The sequence below is a fragment of the Nomascus leucogenys genome, chromosome 3, assembly GCF_006542625.1.
Source record: "Nomascus leucogenys isolate Asia chromosome 3, Asia_NLE_v1, whole genome shotgun sequence".
In the NCBI taxonomy this organism is placed as follows: domain Eukaryota; kingdom Metazoa; phylum Chordata; class Mammalia; order Primates; family Hylobatidae; genus Nomascus; species Nomascus leucogenys.
The window spans coordinates 54,199,560-54,224,401 of NC_044383.1; the positions used below are offsets into that span (position 1 = coordinate 54,199,560).

General features: G+C 39.8%; 1 protein-coding gene across 1 annotated transcript in view; it reads right to left on the reverse strand.

The window, feature by feature from the left end:
• Positions 1 to 24,842, reverse strand: part of MYO6 (myosin VI) — a 155,299-nt gene that overhangs the window by 79,391 nt on the left and 51,066 nt on the right. Inside the window, exons 2-4 of the mRNA XM_030809310.1 lie at positions 12,061 to 12,224; positions 6,551 to 6,620; positions 692 to 765 (exon numbers count right to left, since the gene is read on the reverse strand). Of these exons, the coding sequence (XP_030665170.1) occupies positions 692 to 765; positions 6,551 to 6,620; positions 12,061 to 12,177 (261 nt within the window). The 5' untranslated portion in view covers positions 12,178 to 12,224. The remainder of the gene's footprint in view (positions 1 to 691; positions 766 to 6,550; positions 6,621 to 12,060; positions 12,225 to 24,842) is intronic.

Here is a 24,842-nt window from a genome sequence, read left to right on the forward strand (position 1 = left end):
AATAAAATTTCATGCATGCCCAAATAATAATTATAATTAAAACATACTAGGTTAAGTATCCATCTGAATGATTTGGTGTAAACCTTGACTATTTACACTGAAAGCATTTTCTTTCATTTTTGAATATTCTAGACTTCCAAGGTAGAGTATCTACGGTCTAATGAAATTCAGCAACTATTTAGGCTCTACGGTCAGCATTCCTGTGTTCTTAGTATTTCCTGAGATACTACCTCCTATTCTAATTTACATTTTTTTCCTCATTCAAATTTTGAATTTGAAATTCCTTATAGGCTGCCTTACATTGTCTTCCAAACAATGTGGAAAGTGAATCAAACATATCTACAGACATACCAAAAGTCAAAAATCAAAACCAAAACCCATTATAGTGCTTTTAAAAATACTCAAAACTGGACATTTTTAAGTCCAAAAGATATTAAATGACACTCTGAATCCATTATTTCATTCCACAAATACTGATTAAGTGCTTTCTGTGTACCAGGCATGTTTTAACCCCTGGAGTTCGGGTTGTAAATTAGAAAAAAATCTTTGTCCTCACTAAGCTCACACTCTATTCAAGAGGCTCAGATCAAGCATGATTTTCTGTTAGAAAATTTCAAGCGTGACAAAATCAAAGAGTACCACATGAAATAATTATCTCCACAAAAACTTACACTATAGGTAAAATACTTACATAAATTCTGTCTTTACTATATCGAACTTTGATATTATGGAGCAGTGTGGCTTCATTTAAATACATTAGTGAACCTAAGACATAAAATTTATATGTCATTAGAGAATTGAAGAAAACAAATAAAATAAAACAATACTATCTTAATCTGAATCACTTTGACTTATCCTAAAAATCAATTGTTAGGTTACATTTAACTCCATCTTTTTTAAAACGCTGGCTGATGTAAACCCTAGAAGCTGATTTAAAAGCGATCCAGTTTGACATGTGTGTTACAGTGATATTTTTAAGTAATGAATTTTCAACTAAAAGAGTAAACCTAGTAAGTACTAGTAAGTTAATGAAGGTTGATTAAAAAGTACAATTCAAGAGAGAAAAACGTACTACAATAGATAGCTCTGATTTTAATATACTTCTGACACAACAAAGTGATGACACTAATCCAATCTGATACTCAGAATTTCACAGATAAAACACAAAAGATAAAATTTTAGAATGGGAACAGACCATCAAATCATTCAGGGAGTCCTTCACAACTGACATAATGAAGACTCTTAGGGAAATTATGTATGTCTTAACTGAGAATAGGAAGCTAATTAATGGGAGAGTTTGAACAGATAAATCTTGTTTGAGTGACATCTGCTCTACTGAAGTGTCAGAATTGACTCCCAATCTATTCTCCAAGTCCTTCAATCTCCTGAGCTCCATTTCTATCCCGTGCTAGACAAAAACCACTCCTCTTCTCAACCACCTTGTTTCTGTTATTAGCACCACCACTTTCTGTCACTGAAATTGTAAACCTTAGTCAACACTAAAATCATCTTCTCTCTTCCCCCTTATTCTAAACCAGTTTCCAAATCTTTATGCCAGGTAAGAAAGTACAGCACAGTGCCAGCTCATGGCAGGTACTCAAAGCATAATCTGAATCTCTCAGCGTATCTCCTTTCTTTCCATTTCTACTGCTCCAATACCAGCTTAGTTCTCATTACCTCTTTTGTGATCATGGTAGCCTCTTATTTACCTATTGCCTCAGTCTCTCTCCTCTCTAATCCAGACTTCTCAGCACATTGACTAAAGTAGAGCCCTCATCAAATCTCTCTCCCCATAAAATCATCACTGGGTCTCTGTCAACATCCAAATTCACGTCTGATCAGAGCTCTTAATAAACCTACATTCATGACCTTTTCATATAATTTTCCACAATTCACCTTAATACTAACTTATAGGCAGACTGAACTATTTATTAAATGCAGGTATCAATCATTCATCTATCGGCTTCCAGGTAGAATATCTTCTACATTTCTAGGTGTCAAAAATCTACCTATTCTTTAAGGTCAGTACAAAGGTTACCTCACAAATGACACTCCCCCATTCTCACCACCACCACTAGAACTACTATCTTCTTTCTAATTTCTTTATGGTTCTTACCACACACTGCCAGTGTTATTATGGTAATGTTACATATCTGGTTTTGTCTACTAAATCAGATCCTTGGGGGCAAGATGCTGCCTGATTCATTTGTTTCATCCCTCACTGAAATTGCTCATGTGCCTACACTGCATGTATGTCTAACATACTATTCAACACCTAACCAATGGTGTCAAACAAGAGCCTCTTGCCACAACTACCTCCACAGACTGCACATCCATCTATACTCATTTAATGCAGCCAGTTCACTTTCACCTCACTGCTTTTTTTTTTTTTTTTTTTTTTTTTTTGAGACAAAATCTCACTCGTTGCCCAGGCTGGAGTGCAGTGGCACGATCTCAGCTCACTGCAACCTCCACCTCCTGGGTTCAAACGATTCTCCTGCCTCAGTCACCTCACTGCTTTCTAGTGCCACTTAGGGCAGAATAAAAGAGAATAAGAAATGGGTGGAGGCTCCTAACGGCTGAATGGCAGCTTTCCTTTGAATTAAGGAAGGATATAGAGAGGGTTAGGCAGCAGAGGTATTAATACATCTGGATTGGGTATGACGTCACCTACCTTTCTATATCCCTAATCTTCTTCCATCCTTGTCCCCTGGAGCCTGGTCTACATGTTCCTCTTTCTTTACCCAAAGCACTCTGTTGAACCACTCCCCATCTCTCTCACTTTCCTCTGAAATACCTGGTTGCATGATGTTGTCACTGCTTCCTCTAAGTAAAAACTCGTAATCCTACAGTACACTTCCCCTGTGAACACTAATTATGTAAGCCTACACAGACATGGGAATTACTACTTGCTCTCCTATCTTTACTCCTTCCACACTCACCACCTACCTTTTCAGGGATGTGTCTTTATTAAACCAAATAAATCCCTAACTGATGAAGTATCTGCTGATGACAATAAAAATTGGGACAGGAGGGTATTCCTCTGAAATCATGCCACACAGCCCATTCCATTTTCAAGAAGACACAGAAAAAGAGAGAGGGAGAGGAAAATATTTGCAACCCCGTTTTGCCGGAACGTGAAATGCTAAGTCCCAACTGCCTACGTCTCCCTAAAGGTACGACCTAGGGATGTTCACAAGGGCCTCACAAATAGCTTCCTGCTCTACCAAATAATTCCTTCCTCCTGTCCTTTCCTAGTAGTCAGTCCTAGGATTACTTGGCTTGGCTATTTACATGCAACTCTTTATGTAAACTGTTTACCTTTTAGGCCTAATTATTAACAGATTTAACTGTATCCAAAAGAATATTAAAATTTTGAAACAATTTAACATAAGACATATAACAAAATATTTGAATAAACAATTAGTTTCTTTATAAACAGTTTTAATAAATATATAACAAATACATATAAAAGTTTTTAATGAAGATTAGGTATGACTTCATTATTAAATTTAAATATCTGACTAGAGAGTTATCTGAGCATTTAAGATCCTGCTTAATCATTACAGCTCTGGCTCACTAAAAGAAAAAAGGAACCCACAAACAACTTAAACACAGAAGTCAATCAATTCTAAATATATGTTGTTGTAGAAGTCATTCCATTACTGAAAAAGAGACTGAGGCAACTTTTAGAATTCTTTCCAATTTTATTTATTTATTATTTAGAGATGGAGCTTTACTCTTGTCACCCAGGCTGTAGTGCAATAGCGTGATCTCAGCTCACTGCAATCTCCGCCTCCTGGGTTCAAGGTAGTCTCCTGCCTCGGCCTCCCGAGTAGCTGGGATTACCAGCGCCCACCACCATGCTCAACTAATTTTTGTACTTTTAGTAGAGACAGAGTTTCACCATGTTGGCCAGGCTGGTCTCAAAGTCCTGACCTCAGGTGATCACCCGCCTCAGCTTCCCAAAGTGCTGGGATTGCAGGAGTGGGCCACTGCACCCGGTTTCTTTGCAATTTTATACTCTATACTTTATTATTCTCAACATCTAATAGACAATAATTCACGAAGAACATTATGTGCCATGAAAGTCATAGTAGCTCAAAATCAGCATGGAAAAATGCTATTATTTTCCTTTTCATTACTGACTTCACATGCCCTATTTTCTATTCTTGTGACAATAACCGACAGTCAAACAGCAAAATTAACATACTAATTTCTACATATAAAACCCTTCACATAGAAAACTCAGAGCTATAGCTCGGTGCAGTGGCTCACGCCTATAATCCCAGCACTTCGGGAGCCCGAGGCAGGCAGATCATCTGAGGTCAGGAGTTTGAGACCAACCTGGCCAACGTAGTGAACCCCATCTCTACTAAAAATACAAAAATTAGCTGGACATGGTGGTGCCCACGTGTAGTCACAGCTACTCGGGAGGCTGAGGCAGAAGAACTGCTGGAACCTGGGAGGCGAAGGTTGCAGTGAGCTGAGATCACGCCACTGCACTCCAGTCTGGGTGACAGAACGAGACTGTCTCAAAAAAAAAAAAAAAAAAAAAACTTAGACCTGAAAGTAGGTAATAAATGTTGCTACACTGTTAAGGCACTATTAAAAGACAACACATAGTGGGGTGGGAGTGAAATATCTTCATCATTGTCCCTGCCTCCTCCATTAAACAAAACAAAAAAAAGACTTCACATGCCTCTGTTTCAGTAGAACCTTCAACACAAACTTCAGAACACTCTCTACAGGCATCGATCATTTAATCTTCACATTACCATAATATAAAGAAGAAAAGAATTTTAGAAATATGCAGGTGAGACCCTGTGTGTGTGTGCATGTGTGTGTGTGTGCAAGTGTATAACACAGAGCTACCACTATAGCTTTGTGTTACAGTGTGTCATTCAGCAGAGGACAGTGGTATGGTGGCATGCCTCAGATGAAAGTACAAAGTGACAGAACCACTGCAGCTGGAAACCCTACATTCTAAACTCAACAACCAAAGTTGTGTTAATAATGTGGTTTCAGAAAAGGGTCTTCAGTAGGGATGGGCTATCTTATGAGAATAGTTAACACCCACACATTAACGTTGCTGCCATCTGGCAGCACCAAGGAAACCACCTGCAAGAGGCAGCAAATACCGAGGTTGCAAAAATTTAAAAGTTAGACAAGCAGAGCAAGACAAAGCAAATGGAGAGAGAATGTTTTAAAATATTAATTTAAGAAATGGATTAAAAACTATTCAAAACCATTTGTTACATTTAGAGACATACGCATTAATAAATGAAAAGGACTGATTCCTAGTTCTGCATACCCTAGCAAGTTTTAACAGAACAAAAATTTGTATTTTAGATATGGTATAGTCTCATTCCTTATTATTTTATTCTGATTGTTATTCAAAAATGTATTATTTAATCAGACAAACTCTCCAGCAATTTTGGAAAGGAAGGGAATTCTACATTTTTTTCCTCAACCTCTTGCACCTAATAAAAACAGCTACCATTTATTAAGAGTCATTAGACACTGTGCAAAGCACTTTATATCATCTCTGATCATACAACATACACATTACTTCCATTCTACAGATGAGAATTTCAGAAGAGAGACGAAATGCCCACGAGCAGACAGCCTCCTAATAACATAGTCAGAATCAGAATTTAGGCTTGCCTAACTCTACAGTTACAGTCCATGGCTCCCCATTACTCCCACTATTCTATGCTGCCACCATTCTACATATGGGGGTTTTATAGGCTTACTCAAATGTGTCCAGAGAAAATCAGTAATAACAAATCTATTCCTTTCTCTTACCTTTTCTTCTCAAATGGAGAGTTTTTAGTATTAGGTACCTTGACAACTGTACATAATTGTTAACACTACCTTTTTTTGTTAAATGGAGAGTTGTTAGTGTCAAGTACCTTTAATGAAATCCATGACAAGTGTACATAATTGTTAACACTGCTGCCCCCAATATGAAATGATTACTGCTTAATCTTAAAAATGTAAGAATAAACATTGGCCTGTTCCATCGAGAAGGCCTTTTTTCATCAAACATGCCAAGATGTTATAAGTCAAATTAATGCTGTGTTTTAATATAATCGTTCTGAAATTAATTTTTCAATTTGTAATTATATAGAATTTTTTTAAATGCAGGTTTGCTTCAAACGGTGATGTTAAATGACTCCTACTGACTCAACTTCCAAATTACTGAACCACATATACTACTATAAAAACCACCTGACTCTAGATAAGGTTCAATAACTTTCAAAACTGTTAACAAGAGACCTTTAGTTCAAGCCTCACAGTAATTACCATTCCCCACATTTATGCAACTCAAATAACACCAAAAGAACACTCAAGACTCTTTCACCAAAATGCAAATGTGAGACAACATGGAGGACTCGAGTTCCTTCATTCACATGAACATTCGTGCCAAAAGACTAGATTGTTTCTGAACCAGCATAGTGTATCAGTAATATAACCACTAATTTATTTTTTTAAAAGAACAGTTTCCTTTTCTGTGCAGAGAGTTAATTTTTAACTTGGTACTTACAGTTATCTTCCACATCTTTTTTACTGTCCTCTTCTGCAGGAAACACTTGGTTTATGAGAGCCAAAAATGTCTAACAAACAAAACAAATGCTCATTAAACTCAAGGCTTTTAAATAGTAAGAACAATAGAAGGGCTTAATTGGTTGCATACACTGTAATAGTGGCAACAATATGCTCTTTATTAAAATATAATACAGATCCTACTATTTAACAAGTCATTAACCCCAAAACAGAACAATAACTTTACTCAAAAATATTATCTACTATTACTGTGGACAAGAAATCAACAATAAAAATCAGTAAGTATCCTAGGCTCTAACACCTAGAGAAGGACAAAAAAAGAGGTATATTAATATTAAATTTACATACACACGCTATTTAACAATTTTTTTAAATAAAATGTTAATGTGGTAGATACAGCAATTTCAGTGTTTTAAAAAAGGAAAAAGTGACCAGGCACAGTGGCTCATGCCTATAATCCCAACACTGTGGGAGGCCGAGGCGGGTGGATCATCTGAGGTCAGGAGTTTGAAACTAGCCTGGCCAACATGGTAGAACTCCGTCTCTACTAAAAATACAAAAATTAGCCGGGCGTGATGCAGCACCCTGTAATCCCAGCTACCAGGGAGGCTGAGGCAGGAGAATCCCTTGAACCTGGGAGGTGGAGGTTGCAGTGAGCCGAGATCATGCCATTGCACTCCAGCCTGGAAGACAAGAGTGAAATTCCATCTCAAAAAAAAAAAAAAGACAGAAAAAAATTCCATCTCAAAAAAAAAAAAGACAGAAAAAAGTAACATTCAATCAGATATAACCAGAGGGTTATATTAATAGCTATTGTTTCAGTAAAATATATTTGACACAAACTCCTGTACAAAAATCTGTCAGAAATATAAAAAGTACTCAAAAATATTTCGTCTGTAAAATTACAAGTATCCATGAATACTTATATTTATTTTATCACTTAAATGCTACAGTAGACAATGCAGAATTAAGATAACATCTCGTAAGAGAGAACAAATGATCTCAAATGACATCCAAAGACAATTAAATTTTAATCCATGCCATTCTCACAGTTATTTATAAGCTGATACAGTACTTCTCAAACAATTACAATTACTCTTGTGGCTGAAGTTTCTAATTGTATCAAAGAAAACTGCAGGGAAAAATGATTCAATTATTTTAAAATAATATTTATAGGGGTGTGTGTGTGTGTGTGTGTGTGTGTGTAAAGCTACAACTATAAAGAGTAAAATCCACGCTGCTGGGACTACTTCGGTTGTAAGTCACACCCAATGTAGAAAATTGTTATGCCATAAAAACTCTGGAAGTTAATTATTTGGAACCCAGTACACATGTTGTTAACGTTATAAATGTGGAAAAGTTTGTAGGACTGGCCACAAAAGCAAAATTAACCCATAATGTGCATTAAGTATATCAATGGTAATATAAAACAATCCACAATTTATAATAATGATTCTATAGGAAAATGCATTCAGAAATAACTGCTAATGTCATATGTGTATGTGCCCAACTTTCACAGCCATGGCAAGAGGGTTAACGGGCTCCCCAGACTTCAGGGTTTAGCTCTGCCTGTTAGCAGCCATGTCAAATTAAAAACGTTCTAAGAAGTTAGATGATGAGGGCAGTGGGGATGAGCGGAGGCCAATGACAAAGAGTTGCTGGAATGAGAAAGTTAAGAGCAGGCTAAAAGGCCAGCAGGGAGTCCTGAAAGGTGTTTTCTCTCCCTCCTTCTTTATTCCTTAAATTACCACCAGCCCCATCTTCCTTTCTCCTTAAAGAGAAAATGTTTCATTAATTGTTTTCTCTTAGAGGAAGGAGGCTTTTTTCTGCTAAAAACATATCTTGATCACTCAGCATTAATCACCTACCACAAGTCAAATACAGAGCATCAAGCTCTAATGACAGAATAAAATAGTCCCTGCACTTGAGAAGATTACATAGTCTAGTAGGGAGGGGGAGACAAAGTAAACAATTATCTCCAATAAAGATTAAAGGAAAGCTAAGAATTTACACCACTCCTCAAAGGAAAAAGTAGTCAACAGTCAATTCTACTGAATGGAGGGGAGGCACAGATTGGGTATCTGTAGAAAAATTTCATAAACAAGGTGACCTCAATCAGAGTCTTAAAGGAAAAATAAGTATTTTCTAAGCAAAAGGATATGGAGATTGGCCAGGTGCGGTGGCTCACACCTGTAATCCCTGTACTTTGGGAGCCCCAGGCAGGTGGATCACCTGACGTCAGGAGTTTGAGAACAACCTGGCCAACATGATGAAACCCCATCTCTACTAAAAATACAACAAATTAGCCAGACATGGTGGTGGGGCACCTGTAATCCCAGCTACTCGGGAGGCTGAGGCAGGAGAATCGCCTGAACCCGGGAGGCAGAGGTTGCAGTGAGCCAAGATTACGCCACTGCACTCCAGCCTGGGCGACAATAGCAAAACTCCGACTCAAAAAAAAAAATTAAATAAAATAAAGAGTGGGTATGGAGAGTGGCACTCCAGGCAGGAGCAATGTGAGCAATGATACAAAGCACATAACATCACCTGGGGTATGGTAAGGACTTAATACTTGCAGAAGAGAAGACGAAAGAGGCACACGAGAGTAAGAGTATGAAGGGAGACTTGGTTGACAAAACATAAGACCAGCAAAGCAGACAGGGAAAAGAAAATGCAGACCCTTCTATGCCATAAATTTAGGGCTTCAGCCTACAAGGCTTCAGAGTGGCTTCTTACCACTGCTGCAAATACAGAATATGAAACCAATTTAGTAAATTAAAATAGTTTTCTTTTTTTTTTGAGACAGGATCTCACTCTGTCACCCAGGCTAGAGTGCAGTGGCACAGTCACGGCTCACTGCAGCCTTGACCTGCTGGCTTAAGTGCACTTCAGCCACCAGAGTAGCTAAAACAGGCATGTACCACCACACCCAGCTAATTTTTTTAAATTTTTTGTAGAGATGAGGTCTCACTATGTTGCCCAGGCTAGTCTCGAATTCCTGAGCTCAAGCAATCCTCCCTCTGTACTCCCAAAGTTCTAGGATTACAGGCATGAGCCACTGCACCTAGCCTAAAACAGCATTTTTAAAAGAATAAAAGTTATTAGAAATTATCAGAATGCATACCATGTGCTAAGAATGTTTCTTTTGACCAACTGTTTCATTTATAAGTAAACACACACAAACACTACACACACAGTTGTTGAAATGTAAAACTTATTTGTTATAAATTCACACACACACATAATACACATACCTAATGCAATGTGAAATCTATTTTACTATGGGTCACAAACAAAAACCTTGAAAAGCCATTGCTATCAAGACATGTTCCTCACTTCCTCATCTACACTTCCACTGTACTTCTGCCGCGCACACACTGCACAAAGGTGTGCATGACCAGTCCACCCCTTTATGTACTTAATTCCTTAATAATTATTTCGAAGCTGATGATCTCTAGGCAATGAATGAGCTAAGCAAAAGATTGCTTCTCTTAAGGATCTTTTTAACTGTCTGGTTATTACGGCAGTATGTTTATTAAGACCCTGATCAGAAAGTAGGGAGGAAAATTAAGATTAAAGGTAACCTCTGAGAACTTGTTAATCCTCAAAAAAATTTTTGTGGAAAAAACGTACACTTTAGTTCACAGAATTATCTACAGATCCATGAAATTTATATCACTCCCTAATGTAAACAGTTTTTATTGGTTCTACATATGTACCTGAATAATATGAATAAGGCACAGTGTAAAGTATATTAAAATATTTAAAATATGAAAAAGTGTATCCTCTTAAATCAAGTTTCTTCTATAATTGAACCGAATTGTTTTGTCACCTGTGACTACAACAAAATATACATAACAACTATATATAAACACCTAGGAAATACGCTCTCAATTTCATTTTGGTCTTCTGATTTACTGTGCTTATAAAATATGTTAAACAAAAATCAAAAGCCTTCAAATACGTAAAGTAATTGAGCTTATTTTTTTAAACATGTACTGAATTGTAAGTACAAATAGGTACCTGTTAATAAGAGGAAAAACCAGAAATACTTTGTCTTTCCTGTCCTGAGGGTATCTTTAATTGGCCTCCTCTAACATGGCACATTATACATTATGCATTTCAGTTCCTGGGTTGTTTACAGTAACAGAATAGTTTTCTCTGTGAAAAGACCTCATGAGAGATCCACCTTGTTTTTCTAAGTTCCCAGAAGGATGGTAGTCATATGGCATTAGTTAGCCATGTATCATAGAATATAAATTATTCATGAACATTTTCAGTCTAAAGTAAACAGAAATGACATCTACAAATTTAATTTAGTCAGAAGAACTGTTTAACAGGCATACTCATTAAACTAAAAATTGTGGACATCTATCATGGGAATAGATATTACTGTGCTAAGATAGCTAAGAGTTGAAAAATAAATCAATTGTGGAACCAAAAGAATAAAAAGAGATTATTTCCTCTGGAAAACTTCCCCTCACTCTCTGAGAATGGAGTGAAGTTCCACAAAAACAGACTGTATCAGCCTCCATGAAGACTGAAACAGGTATTTACAATGATGCCTTCTCTGTAAACAAGTCACAACTCCTAGTCACTTTTCCCTCAGACTTTCATTTTGTAATGCTGTCTAGTTTATGTCTAAGCATACAAAGAAATAAATACCATGTGTACAGAATTAAAGCATCTATCACAAAAATGATAGCAATAATTTTACATGAACAAAAAACTTTAAAAAAAAGACTTTAAATAGAAGCTAAGGCAAAAAAGCAAAATCTGATATCCCCACATTCACTTTTCATATTTTTACTTTGTGACATGTCGATCACAGACACACTAATAACTTTAGTAATGTGGCACAAGAAATTAAAATATCATTATTGTTTAGATTTTATCATATAGCTAGTTCTTAAGAATAAAAGGCTAAGAACTGGATGATCAAAGGGATGTGAAAAAAACAAAGAATGAAAGGCTCACTAAATTTCCATCTGATTTTATCATAGGGCACCATTTTTTCCCTAGAGCACATACCTCTGATTTAATCAAAGAAGTCAGGAGAAAACAGACTCACCAGCAATATGCTTTCCCAAATATCTACTTCATTAAGAAGACAGAAGGCCGGGCGCGGTGGCTCACGCCTGTAATCCCAGCACTTTGGGAGGCCGAGACGGGCGGATCACGAGGTCAGGAGATCGAGACCACGGTGAAACCCCGTCTCTACTAAAAAATACAAAAAATTAGCCGGGCGTGGTGGCGGGCGCCTGTAGTCCCAGCTACTCGGAGAGGCTGAGGCAGGAGAATGGCGTGAACCCGGGAGGCGGAGCTTGCAGTGAGCAGTGAGCCGAGATCGAGCCACTGCACTCCAGCCTGGGCGACAGAGCGATACTCCGTCTCAAAAAAAAAAAAAAAGAAGACAGACCTAACTCTTGTGAAAAAAAAACACCTATTTTTGAAAGAAATCATATTTCAACATCTTTCTGAGAAACTCACCTTGCCTTTCTGATTCAAGGGTTCAATTGTTAAGTTGTCGGGGCCAATATCCACAATGTTGCCCATCTGAAATCCATCTGTAGGGTGTGGCGCCCAAACGGGCTTTCCATCCTCCATTTTTGAAGGAGGATCCACGATCTCCTGTTTCCACTATCCACTGTCACCTGTTTCAAAGGAACAGACACAGCAACATGAATCAGTTTCAAAATATATATAAAACAAATAACATATCTTTTTCAAAAGTTCACATGTAAATCCCAACTAACAAACACATCTACCCCTGCCACATAAAATCCCCACCTCCCTCCCTTGCATCTTGCTGAACTCTGCCCCCTTTATCTATTTTTTTGCAGTTTTTTTTTTTTTTTTTTTTTTTTGAGATGGAATCTCACTCTCTCACCCAGGCTGGAGTGCAGTGGCACAATCCTGGCTCACTGCAAGCTCCGCCTCCCAGGCTCATGCCATTCTCCTGCCTCAGCCTCCCGAGTAGCTGGGATTACAGGCATTTGCCACCACACCTGGCTAATTTTTTGTAATTTTAGTAGAGATGGGGTTTCACCGTGTTAGCCAGGATGGTCTCGATCTCCTGACCTCGTGATCCGCCTGCCTCGGCCTCCCAAAGTGCTGGGATTACAGGCGTGAGCCACCGCACCCGGCCTCCTTTATCTACTTTTAGATGAGGCCAAGCAGAGGTTGTTCCACCCTCAGGTACACCTGCTCTACTACTGCCTTCCTTCAGGTATGACTGCAGTAGAGTACAACCCTCTGACTATAATAGAAGCAAACAATGATAGTTTTTACCAGTTGAGTGTAATTTATAACAGCACTCCCTTTTGCTACCTAAAGTATTCTGCATTTGCACAATAAATTAAATAGTCATAGGAATAGATATTATTGTGGGGAGGTAGCTAAGAGTTGAAAAAAATAAGTCAACTGTGGAAGTAAAAGGATAAAAAGAGAGATTATTATCTCTGGGAAACGTTCCCTCACTCTCTGAGAATGGACTGACGTGCTCCCGAAGCTCATCCTCACGGAACTACTCAACACGCCATTTTTGTTGTTTTCTTATTTTCCACTGAGGTAAAACTGACATACAGTGAAATGTACAAATCTAAGTATACAAGTTGATGAATATGGACAAATGGATATAGCCATTTATGAAACACTCCAATCAAGGTCACGAGTGGTGGCTCATGCCTAGAATGCCAACACTTTGGGAGGCCGAGGCAGGAGGACTGCTTGAGGCTACAGTGAGCTATGACTGTATCACTGCAATTCATTCTGGGTGACAGAACGAGACCCTGTTTCTAAAACAAAACAGTTGTCTCATGACTCCTTTTGGTCAATAACCATTCCCCATGGGCATTCCTACTGTTCTGTTAGTTTCTGCCTATTCCTGAACGTCATATAAGTGACATCACACGGTACGTATTCTTTGGTGTCTGGCTTTCATTCAACAAAATGCTTTTGCTTTCAACATATTTAACCTTGTTGTGTGTACTAGTCCAATGAATAGACTATACCACAATTGTTCACCTATTGCTCTGTTGATGAACATTTGGATTGTTTCCAGTTTTTGCCTAATGTGAATTCTAACCTAATTTTTCCATTATCCCTGTATGATTTCTTTCATACTTACCATTCTGAGATTTAACATTCATAATTCTGTCTATAAAGAGTAGCCAAAACAATCCATGACATGCAAAATATTTTGTTTTATTAGCCTGGATGCTATGAGACTAAAATGTAACAATGAATCATCTGGTGAATGATCCCAGATGTCATCTTGACAGGCACTTATTTTTTCACTACTTATCTATATTTAAAAAGAAAAGCTGATTCATGTACCATAATCCTCCTTTTGTGTGGCATTCTCAAATCTGGGATCCTCATGTGGATGCTCTCAGGTGTAGTTTCACGAAAGTCAAGGACATTTGGCATACAGTTCATTCAAAAGCGGCTAACTATTGGCATATTTGCAACTTGCTTGTTGGTTAATGTCGTCTATGCAGTGGCTACAAAGTGAGTTGCTTTCCCTATCCAGCAAATGCCATCAGGTTTATATATAATTCCAAGTTGACAAATTAGATGAAGAGTCTTCACAGAAGTGAATCAATACCACTACTTCAGACTTACATTACCACACATACATCTATACTCTTTCCCTAATCATATTTAGTCCCATGGCTTTAAATACCATTTATGTATAAGTGATGCTCAAAGTTGTTGCTCTAGCCGAAACCTCCATTGAGTTCCCAGGTGTTTACTTGTCTACTGGACACCTCTTCATGAATTATCTAATAGGTGTAACATAATTATTGTGTTATTATTGCCATGGTCTACCACTCCAGCTTGCTCTTCCTTCTATCAGTGAAGGCACTAACAGCACTCCTTCAAATCCAACCCGAAATCATCCCCAATCCCTTGAGCTCCTTCCAAATTCATATCACTTCCTTAATGTTGTCAGCTTTACCTCCAATAGGCATCACAAATCCAACTCCTTCTCTGCATCTCCTCTACCGTCCTAGTTCAAATGAAAAATGAACATCATCTTTTACCAGGACTTCTGTAATTAACTCAGCTGCCTGCTTATACTCGTGCCACTTCACACATATCACTAGTAATCCTACCAAAAGGTAAACCTAATCATCTCATTTCTGTTTCATCAGGACTTGGACTATTCCTCTCTGTGTCCCTGAGGCCCAGCACACAGTAAGCAACTCAATATTCACTGGTAAATGAATGAATTGTTCACACAGTTTTGGAAGAGTAAAAGCAGGTCTAGACTTAGAAGAATTGAAATATCTTTTTCTTTTTTTTTTTTTTTTGAGACTGGGTCTCTCTATCACCCAGGCTATAGTGCAGTGGTACAGTGATGCAATCATGGCTCACTGCAACCTTGACCTCCCATGTTCAAGACATTCTCCTATTTCAGCCTCCCAAGTAGCTGGGACCATAGGTGTATGCAGCTAATTTTTGTAATTTTTATTTTTTTATATACAGGGTCTTACTGTGTTGCCCAGGCAGGTCTCGAACTCCTGGGCTCAAGCAATCAACCCGCCTCAACCATACAAAGTGCTAGGATTACAGGCGTGAGCCACTGTGCTCATCCTGAAATATCTTCAAATCCTAGGCTCAGCCAGGAACAGTGGCTCACACTTGTAATCAAAACACTTTAGGGTAAGGAGACAGAGCAAGATGGCTTAATAGAAGGCTCCAGCAATCACTTCCCCTTCAGGAACACCAAATTGAACAACTATCCACCCAAAAAAAGCATCTTCATAAGAACAAAAAATCAAGTGAGCAATGTACCAATTAAAACCAGTGCGTGGTTTCAACATCACATCAAAGAAAGAGGCACTGGAGAGGGGAGCAAAACCAGTCTTCAACTCTCAGCACCACCCTCTCTCTCCCCACCCCTTGGCAGCAGCAATGGTGGTGTGGTGAGAGAATCTACAGGCTTGTGGGAGGGAGAGCTCACAAACAGAGCATTTAGAGAAGCCCTAGCGAGAGGCAAATAGTTCATCTCAGCAAGCCCCACTGCAGGCTAAATTGCTCTGGGGTCCTAAATAAACTTGAAAAGCAGTCTAGACCACAAGGACTGCATTTTCTGGGCAAGTCCTGGTGCTATGATAGGCTCAGAGCCACTGGGTTTGGGGAGCCTGTGACCTAGTGAGAACACCAGCTGGGCAGCCAGGAGTACAACTCACGGCTCTATTAAAGACTCCTTCCCTCCGCTTGAGAGGAGAAGAGGGAAGGGTAAAGGGGACTTTGTCTTGCAACCTGGATACCAACCAACTCAGTCATAGTAGAATAGAGAACAGGGCAGGTCCTGAGGCCCCCATTCCAGGCCCTAGCTCCTGGGCATTTCTAAACACATCCTGGGCAGAAGATAACTCACTGATTTGAAGGGAAGAACCCAGTCCCAGCAGAATTCATCACCTGCTGACTAAAGAGCCCCTGGGGCCTGAACAGTCAGCACTGGTAGCCAGGCAATACTCACCATGGGTCACAGGTGAGACTGAGAGCTATGCTAGCTTCAGGTATGACCCAGCACATTCCCAGCTGTGGTGGCCATGGGAAGAGACTGCCTCTGACTGAGGAAAGGAAAGGGAAGAGTAAGGGGGACTTTGTCTGGCAGCCTGGGTACCAACTCAGCCAGAGTGGGTTAACGAGCACCAAGCGGGCTCCTGGGGTCTCTGATCCCCGGCCTTGACTCTTGGGTGGCATTTCCGGATGTGCCCTGGGCCAAAGGGGAGCCCACTCTTCTAAAGTGGGAGATTCAGGACTGGCAGCATCCACCACGAACTGACTGAAGAACTCTTGGGCCTTGAGTGAATATCGGCAGTAGCCAGGCTGTACTTGCCATGGGCCTGCGATGGTGGTGGCCATGGAGAGAGACTCTTTGCTTGAGGAAAGAGGAGAAAAGAGTGGGAAAAACTTGGTCTGTGGCTTGGGTGCCAGCTCAGCTTCAGAATACAGCAGCAGGTAGATTTCTAAGGTTCTTGACTCCAGGCCCTGCCTCCCAGGTGGCATCAATCCAAAAGAAAAGGACATTACGGAGCAAGAAGAAATCATCTGAAGGCACAAAACTCACTGGTAATAAGAAGTACACAGAATATTCTAAAACTGTAATTGTAAAACCATTTAATATAACTACTAGGGAGAACAGTTTGGAGGTTCCTCCAAAAACTAAAAATGTAATGACCATATGATCCAGCAATCCCACTGCTAGGAACATACTCAAGAGAAAGGAATAAGTATATTGAAGAGATATCTGCACTCCCATTTTTACTGCAGCACTATACTCAATAGCCAAGATCTGGAAGCAACCCAAGTGCCCATGAACAGAAGAATGAATAAAGAAAACATGGTGCATATATACAGTGGAGTATTACTCAGCCATGAAAAAGAAAGATCCTGTCATTTACAACAACATGGATGGAACTGGAGGTCATCACATTAAATGAAACACATCAAGCAGAGAAAGGAAAACTTCACATGTTCTCACGTATCTGCGGGAGCTAAAAAAAAAAAAACTGAAACAATTGAACTCATGAAGATAGGGAGTAGAATGACAATTGAGGCTGGGAAGGTAGTGGGATGGGGAGTAGGGATGGTTAATGGGTACAAAAATATAGTTAGAATGAATAAAATCTAGTACTTGATAGCACAAGAGGGTGACTACAGTCAATAGTAACTTACTGTCATTTAAAAATAACTAAAATAGTATACTTGGATCATTGTGGCACAAAGAAAGAATAAATCCTTGAGTTGCTGGGTACTTCATTTACCCCAATGTGATTATGGCACACTGTATGCCTGTATCAAAATATCTCATGTACCCCATAATATATACACCTACTATGTATCAACACACACAAAAGAATTAATTTTAAAAAAAAGCACTCTGAGAAGCCGAAGTGGCAGGATCACTTGATCCTAGGAGTTCAAGACCAGCCTGAACAACACAGCAAGACTCCACCTCTACAAAAATAAAAATTTTAAATATTAGCCAGGAATGATGGCATAGCCCTGTAGTCCTGGCTACTCAGGAGGCTGAGAAAGGAGGATGACTTGAATCCAGGAGTTCAAAGTTGCAGTAAGCTATCATTGTGCCACTGCTCTCCAGCCTGGGAGACAGAGTAAGACCTTGTCTCTGAAAAAAAAAAAAAAAAAACAACAACCTAGGCTTGAAACTCAGCTCCACCACTTTCTGACAAGCTCTTAAGTAAGTTATTTAACCTCTTCGATTTTTATCTTTGTCCTTATCCATATGGTGGGATATCACTTACCTTTCAGAACTGCTGTGAGGATTAAGTGACATAAAACTGAGCTCACTGTTCTAGTGGCACCCAAAAGATACTAGTCATACCCCTCCCCCTTTCCCTTTTCCTTCCCCACTATATCCCTTGTTTGAAGCCACCAGTCAGTTTCAAGACAATAGTTGTGGTAATTTTAAATACAAACAGAAATTACAGAATAGACAGGAGGGATCATTTAGGGAAAATTACCTGAAGTCACTGTGTGTAAAACTTGTGACAGTGAAAAAAAACAAAAGAAAAATCACAGCAAAGCAAAACTCCCAAAGTCCAAAAAAGAATGGCAAATCAAACTTCGAACTACTTTCCTATTTTCAACTGTTAGCTATGACTTCCCAGTTAAGGTAACAAATTTAAAGGCACACAGCTAACATTGCTCCATCAAAACCCTATATCTACAGTACAGGGATTCTATACAAATACATCAGCCCATGAGGATGGAGAGAAGCAAAAAGGAGAAAACAGAAGCATTTTCTAATTTGGAAAGCAAATGGTTGAGAGGCAATCAACAGCAACCACAAGAGAGCTAAATTCCAAGGCATGAATTCGAAAACATGAAAACCAACCCAAATTATACTACAGAATCCTCAAAAGATACAAGAAATTCAGTACAAGGTTCCAGAACAAGGGTGAAAAGAAATCTAAAATAAGGAAAACTAGGTGAAAGTTTTTTGAGAAAGAGATTTCCTAACACCAACCACACAAACTCCATATTGATGGAAAAACTGCCCCCCCACCCCAATCCCCACCACCCCTACCAAGAGAAGTCTAGAGCCTGTTCTCTGCAGAAGACTCTGGAATGAGAAACACCAAAAACAATTACGGGTACGCCAAAAAAAGAAAAAAGAAACTGCTTAGGAGATAGGGTCTCACTTTTTCACCCAGGCTGGAGTGCAATGGCACAATCATAGCTCACTGCAGCCTGGAACTCCTGGGCTCAGGCAATCCTCCCACCTCAGCCTTCTGAGTAACTGGGATTACAGGCATAAGCCACTGCACCTGGCCGAGACTCTCTCCTTGACCAATCAACTTTAATTAGGCTCCTCTGAGGCCTCTCCTCAACTAGGCCTCAACCTTGGCCTTAACTCCGTTCTATCTCTGACAGGCCTGCACAGCCCAGTTTTAGCAAGAATCCTGCTAAATCAATTTAGATAGACTCCCCGACCCCGATACTTGATCCAGTTCCAATCCCCCACCTTTCATGTCATAAACCAAAAATAAAATCCTAAGCCCCTAACCAACTGAATGGGGATCCCTCTTGGATGTGGGAAACCCAGAGGAACTTGAAAAACTGAATTCCCAGCCAAGACAGGAAGGGAGGTCAGACATGCCTCATTATACCCCCCTCCCTTTTGGAATTTAGGCACAACTGACCAATATTAACATTAAAATAGAGATCATAAGACTGACAAAACAGATTCAGCAATAAGACACATTTCAACCTGACTCTGGTATAGCATCACATGCCAGATAGCAGACCCTGAAGGGAATCAAAATATTTTACCCCAAAATATATTTCTTTGACATATTTTGAAATGGCCCTGCAAAGCTGTCTTTCGTGGGGGAAATTTGCATCTGTAGAGAATTTCATAGTAATTAATGCAGCCAGGCATTTCCAGGATGGATCTACGCGAGATTAACTACGGCTGACATCTTTTAAGGTATGAAAAGAGACATTTACCATCATTCTCTCTGTAGCCTGCTACCTATGAAGCTTCTCTACATAACAAGAACCTCAACATCTATGGATCTTTTTTTTGTTTTGTTTTTTGAGACAGAGTCTCACTCTGTTGCCCAAGCTGGAGGGCAGTGGGGCAATCTGGGCTCATTGCAACCTCCACCTCCAGGGTTCAAGCAATTCTCCTGTCTCAGCCTCTAGAGTAGCTAGGACTACAGGCACCTGCCACAACGCCCAGCTAATTTTTGCTTTTTTTTTTTTTTTTAGTAGAGACAAGGTTTCACTATGTTAGCCAGACTGGTCTTGAACTCCTGACCTCAAGTGATCCACCTGGCTTGGCCTCCCAAAGTGCTGGGATTACAAGCCTCAGCCAGCACGCCCAGCTGACATCCCCCTTATCTTACCTTGAGCATTTCTTTCTACTGACTTCGAGTCTTTAGACAAAGCTTAACTCTTTCAACTGCCAATCAGAGAATCTTTGAATCCACCTATGACCCATAAGCTCCCCATTCTGCCATCCCCCCACTTCGAGATTTCCCAGGTTTCAGGCAGGGGCAGAATCAATATATACCTTCCATGTATTATGTCTTCGCCTGTAATTCCTGCCTTCCTAAAATGTATAAAACCAAATTATAACCCAACCGCCTCACATACACTTTCTCAGGACTTCTTGAGACTGTTCATTGGGCCATAGTCATTCATATTGGCTCCGAATAAACCTCTTTAAATATTTTACAGTTTGTTTTTTCCATTAACACTCTAAGTCCTTGACCTGCCTTCAGCAAAAATCCTGTTAAGTCAGTAATGGCAAGACTTTCTATGCCCTTGATGTCTCCATGAATAATTTTCCATCCACTGATCCACTCGCTCTGTTCCTTGGCTGTAAATCCTGTGAAAGGAAAAAAATCTTGGAACCCCAGAATCACTAAGCCAAGGAAAAAGTCAAGCTGGGGACTATGTCAGGCAGGCCTGCCTCCCGTTTTATTCCTAAACATAGCTACAAACATTTTTTAAAAAGTTACATACCTCCCTCCCAATTTGCCCACATGGAAATTCCTTGTGGATGAAGGACAGCCAGAATTCAAAATCATCCCGCTGAGGCTCATGTGAGACAAATGCATATCTCATTGCTTCTTCTACCATATTGTTTCACTAAGCCAGACTAAGGCATAAGATTATTTCCTCTACCCTCCTCTCACATGTAAATTGTGTATTCTGTGAAAGGCGAATCAGAGACTCAAAAGAATGCAATAGTTTGTCTCTTATCTACCTATGATTTGGAAGTCCCCTCCCCCTGCCTTGAGTTTACCCACCTTTCCAGACGAAACCAATGTACATCTTACACAAATTAATTGATGTCTCATGTCTACCTAAAATATATAAAACCAAGTTGTGCCCTGACCACCTTAGGTACATGTCCTCAGAACCTCCTGTGGCTGTGTCACAGGTGCATCCTTAACCTTTCTAAATTGGTTTCAAAATAAACTTTCTAAATTGGTTGAGACCTGTCTCAGATATTCTGGGTTCACAATCCCCAGCTGTCTCTGCCATATTCAGGAGTTGAGGCCCATCTCTCCCCACTACTGAAATACCCCTTGATATGAACTGAAAGTACTGCTATGGACTGAATTTTGTTCCCCCCAAATTCATATGTTTAAGCCTTACAGGGCTTTCAGGAGGTAATTAAGATTAAATGAGGTCGGAAGGGTAGGGTTCTAATCAGATAGGATTGATGGCCATATAATAAGAGGAAGAGAGAGAAACAGATCTCTCTCCAAGTACATGCACCATGGAAAGGCCAAGTGAACACACAGAGAAAAGGCAGCCATCTACAAGCCAGGAAAAGTGCTCTTATCAGAACCTAACCACGGTGACACACTGACCTCAGATATCCAGGTTACAAAACTGTGAAAAAAATAAATTTCTGTTGTCAGAATACAAATGTTTGTGGTATTTTATTATGGCAGCCTGAGCAGTCTACACTTCTAGCAGACTAATACCACCCCTACCGCAAGAGTCCTTGAATAAAGTATTCCTTGCTGTTTTAACAAGTGTCCGAATAATTTTTCTTTAACAACAACATAATAGAAATGAAATATTCACTAGAAGCTATAGAAGATAAAGACGAGGCAACCTTTCAGAGTTAAGATAAAATGAAAGAGTGTCAGAGACGTGTGAACCAGAGCAACTCCATCTTGAATAGGAGGTGGGTAAAATAAGGCTAAAACCTACTGGTTTTTAGACATTTAAGGCATTCCAGGTCACAAGATGAGAGAGGAGGTCAGCACAAGACACAGGTCATAAAGACCCTGCTGATAAAATGGGCTGCAGTAAAGAAGCTGGCTAAAACCCATCAAAACCAAGATGGCAACAAGAGAGACCTCTGGTAGTATAATCAAGAAACAAACATAAAAATGGGCAAAATTTCTTTCACAGATGTTAAAGTATCAGAATATAATAGCAAGATATTCATCCCAGGTGATTTAAATATTCCATATGTTGTGACTAATCTTGTTTATTATCCAGTGATACACCCAGAAGTTACCTAGTTTTGTAATTTGTGCTAGGTTTAAGAGTTTTTTTTCCACCAGGTGCAGTGGCTCATGCCTGTAATCCCAGAACTTTGGGAGGCCAAGCTGGAGAAGCTGCTTGAGCCCAAGAGTTCAAGACCAGCCTGGGCAACAAAGTGAGATCCCCGTCTCTACAAAAAATACAAAAACTAGCTGGGTGAAGTGGTGCATGCCTGTGGTCCCAGCTGGCGTGGCTGGGAGGCCGAAGTGGAAGGATCACTTCAGCCTGGGATGTTGAGGCTAGTGAGTCATGATCACGCCACTACACTCCAGCCTGGGTGACAGAGCGAGACTCTGTCTCGAAAAAAAAAAAAAAAAAATTTTTTTTTTTTTTTTAATGAGACAGAGTCTCGCTCTGTCACCCAGACTAGAGTCCAGTGGCGTGGTCTCGGCTCACTGCAACCTCCGCCTCCTGGGTTAAAGCAATTCTCCTGACTCAGCCTCTCAAGTAGCTGGGATTACAGGCACAAGCCACCATGCCCAGTCAAAGAAATATTTTTAAAAGGTAAACATGCTTTTTACGCAGAGTTAATGTTGTCTTCTGGTTAGTATTGCATTTAAATGACTCACTGAGAATCAGAGAGACAATCAAAAGAACTGGAAATTTTCACTGAAATTTTTCATTTCTTGAATCAATTATAAAATATATTATTCTTTCTTAATTGACATATAAATTATGCAATAAGTATATTCAGATATTCTAAAAGATGAGAATCAAATTTTTTTTTCTGAGACAAAGGCTTGCTCTGTCACCCAGGCTGGAGTGCAATGGCGTGATCTCAGCTCACTGCAACCTCCACCTTCTAGGTTCAAGTGATTCTCCTGCCTCAGCCTCCTGAGTAGCTGGGATTACAGGTGCCCACCACCACACCCAGCTAATTTTTGTATTTTTAGTAGAGACGGGGTTTCACCAGGTTGGCCAGGCTGGTCTTGAACTCATGACCTCAGGTGATGCACCCACCTTGGCCTCCCAAAGTGCTGGGATTACAGACATGAGCCACTGTGCCCAGCCCTCAAATTATTTTTTCAAATTTCCAAGGGCCACTTTAACTTTCAATCCCACTCCACAACATGCTTTGAAGACAGTATTCTACTAAACTATCTCTGAAAATGCAAATACAAGTTTTCTCATTAAAAAAAATTAAGCTCTCGCCACCACCTCTACATATCAATCTACATCTGTGCCCATACAGTCTTCCTTTCATTCTGTTAAGTCCAAATTATTCTTACTCTTATCTAAAATCAGTCACTACTCACCCACCAGATCCTATTCCTTCTTAAGCCATGCAAGAACAACAGCCCCTCCTCTCCTCTCCTCCTCCTCTCCTCTTGCCCCTCTCTTTCCCTCCTCTCCCCCCTCTTCTCTTTCTCCCTCCTCTTCCCCTCCTCTCTTCTGTGAAGTACCTTGTGAAGAAGGTACTTGCTTCCCCTTCACTTTCTGCCATGATTGTAAATTTCCTGACACCTCCCCAGCCATACAAAACTGCGAGTCAATTAAACCTCTTTCCTTTATAAATGACCCAGTCTCGGCGAAGTTCTTTATAAAGTGTGAAAACAAAGTAATACATCTAGTCTTACGGCTTTAAACATTATCCATATGGCTAATCATGGCATCAGTGTTATTAATATGCTAATAATGCCCCATGTGGCCAGTCACGGTGGCTCACACACCTGTAATGCCAGCACTTTGGAAGGCAGAGGCAGGTGGATAACTCGAGCTCAGGAGTTCGAGACCAACCTGGCCAACATGGGGAAATCCCATCTCTACTAAAAATACAAAAATTAGCCAGGTGTGGTGGCGTGCGCCTGCAATTCTGGCTATTCAGGTGGCTGACACACGAGAACTGCTTGAACCTGGGGGACGGAGATTGTAGTGAGTCAAGATTGTGCCACTGCACTCCAGCCTGGGTAATGGAATGAGACCCTGTCTCAAAAAAATAGTAATAGTAAGGCCCCATTTTCTATCTCCAACTTATACCTCTCTCCTAACTCCAGACATCTAGAGCACATAGCCTATTCAATATCACTACTTAGGAAATCAAGAGCCATCTCAAACTTTTCATATCCTAAACTGACCTCCTAGCTCCCCGTTTAAATTTGTTTCATTCATAGTTATCCTCTTCTTATTAAATGACAATTTTTCTTTTTTTGAGACAGGGTCTCACTCTGTCACCCAGGCTGGGTATTACTCCAGTAAGAAATCTGACATCTCAGCCTACTTCAGCTTAATCATAGCAAATATAAACCTTCCATCAGGCTTTGTGAAATACTGAAAATACATTAAGGACATCAGCTTGTAACTGAAGGCCCTTGAGATGGGAGCCTCAGTACTTCTCAGCAGCTCCCAGGTCCTGTCTCCTCTTAACTGTGTTGGGGAACACACTGTATGGTGCTTCTGAGTGACTATGTTGACTCATTTACTTTTGTTCAGCCGCATACCAATTTTGAATTTTCTTTCGTGAAAGTAAGGGCTCACTCTTATGACGGGACTGTCTGGGTAGAGTAGAGTCTGGAGGGGGGTTAAACCATGAAGTGAAATTATTACAAATGCATTCTATAAACATTTACTGAAGTCCCAATATGTGTCAGGCATAGCACCAGAAAAAAAATTAATATTTTTCATCCTAAACAAAAAAGAAAAGCACATCCTTTCTAAACAAAAAACAAAAGCACACATAGAAATAAGATCCTAGAAACTCCTAAAGTCATAAA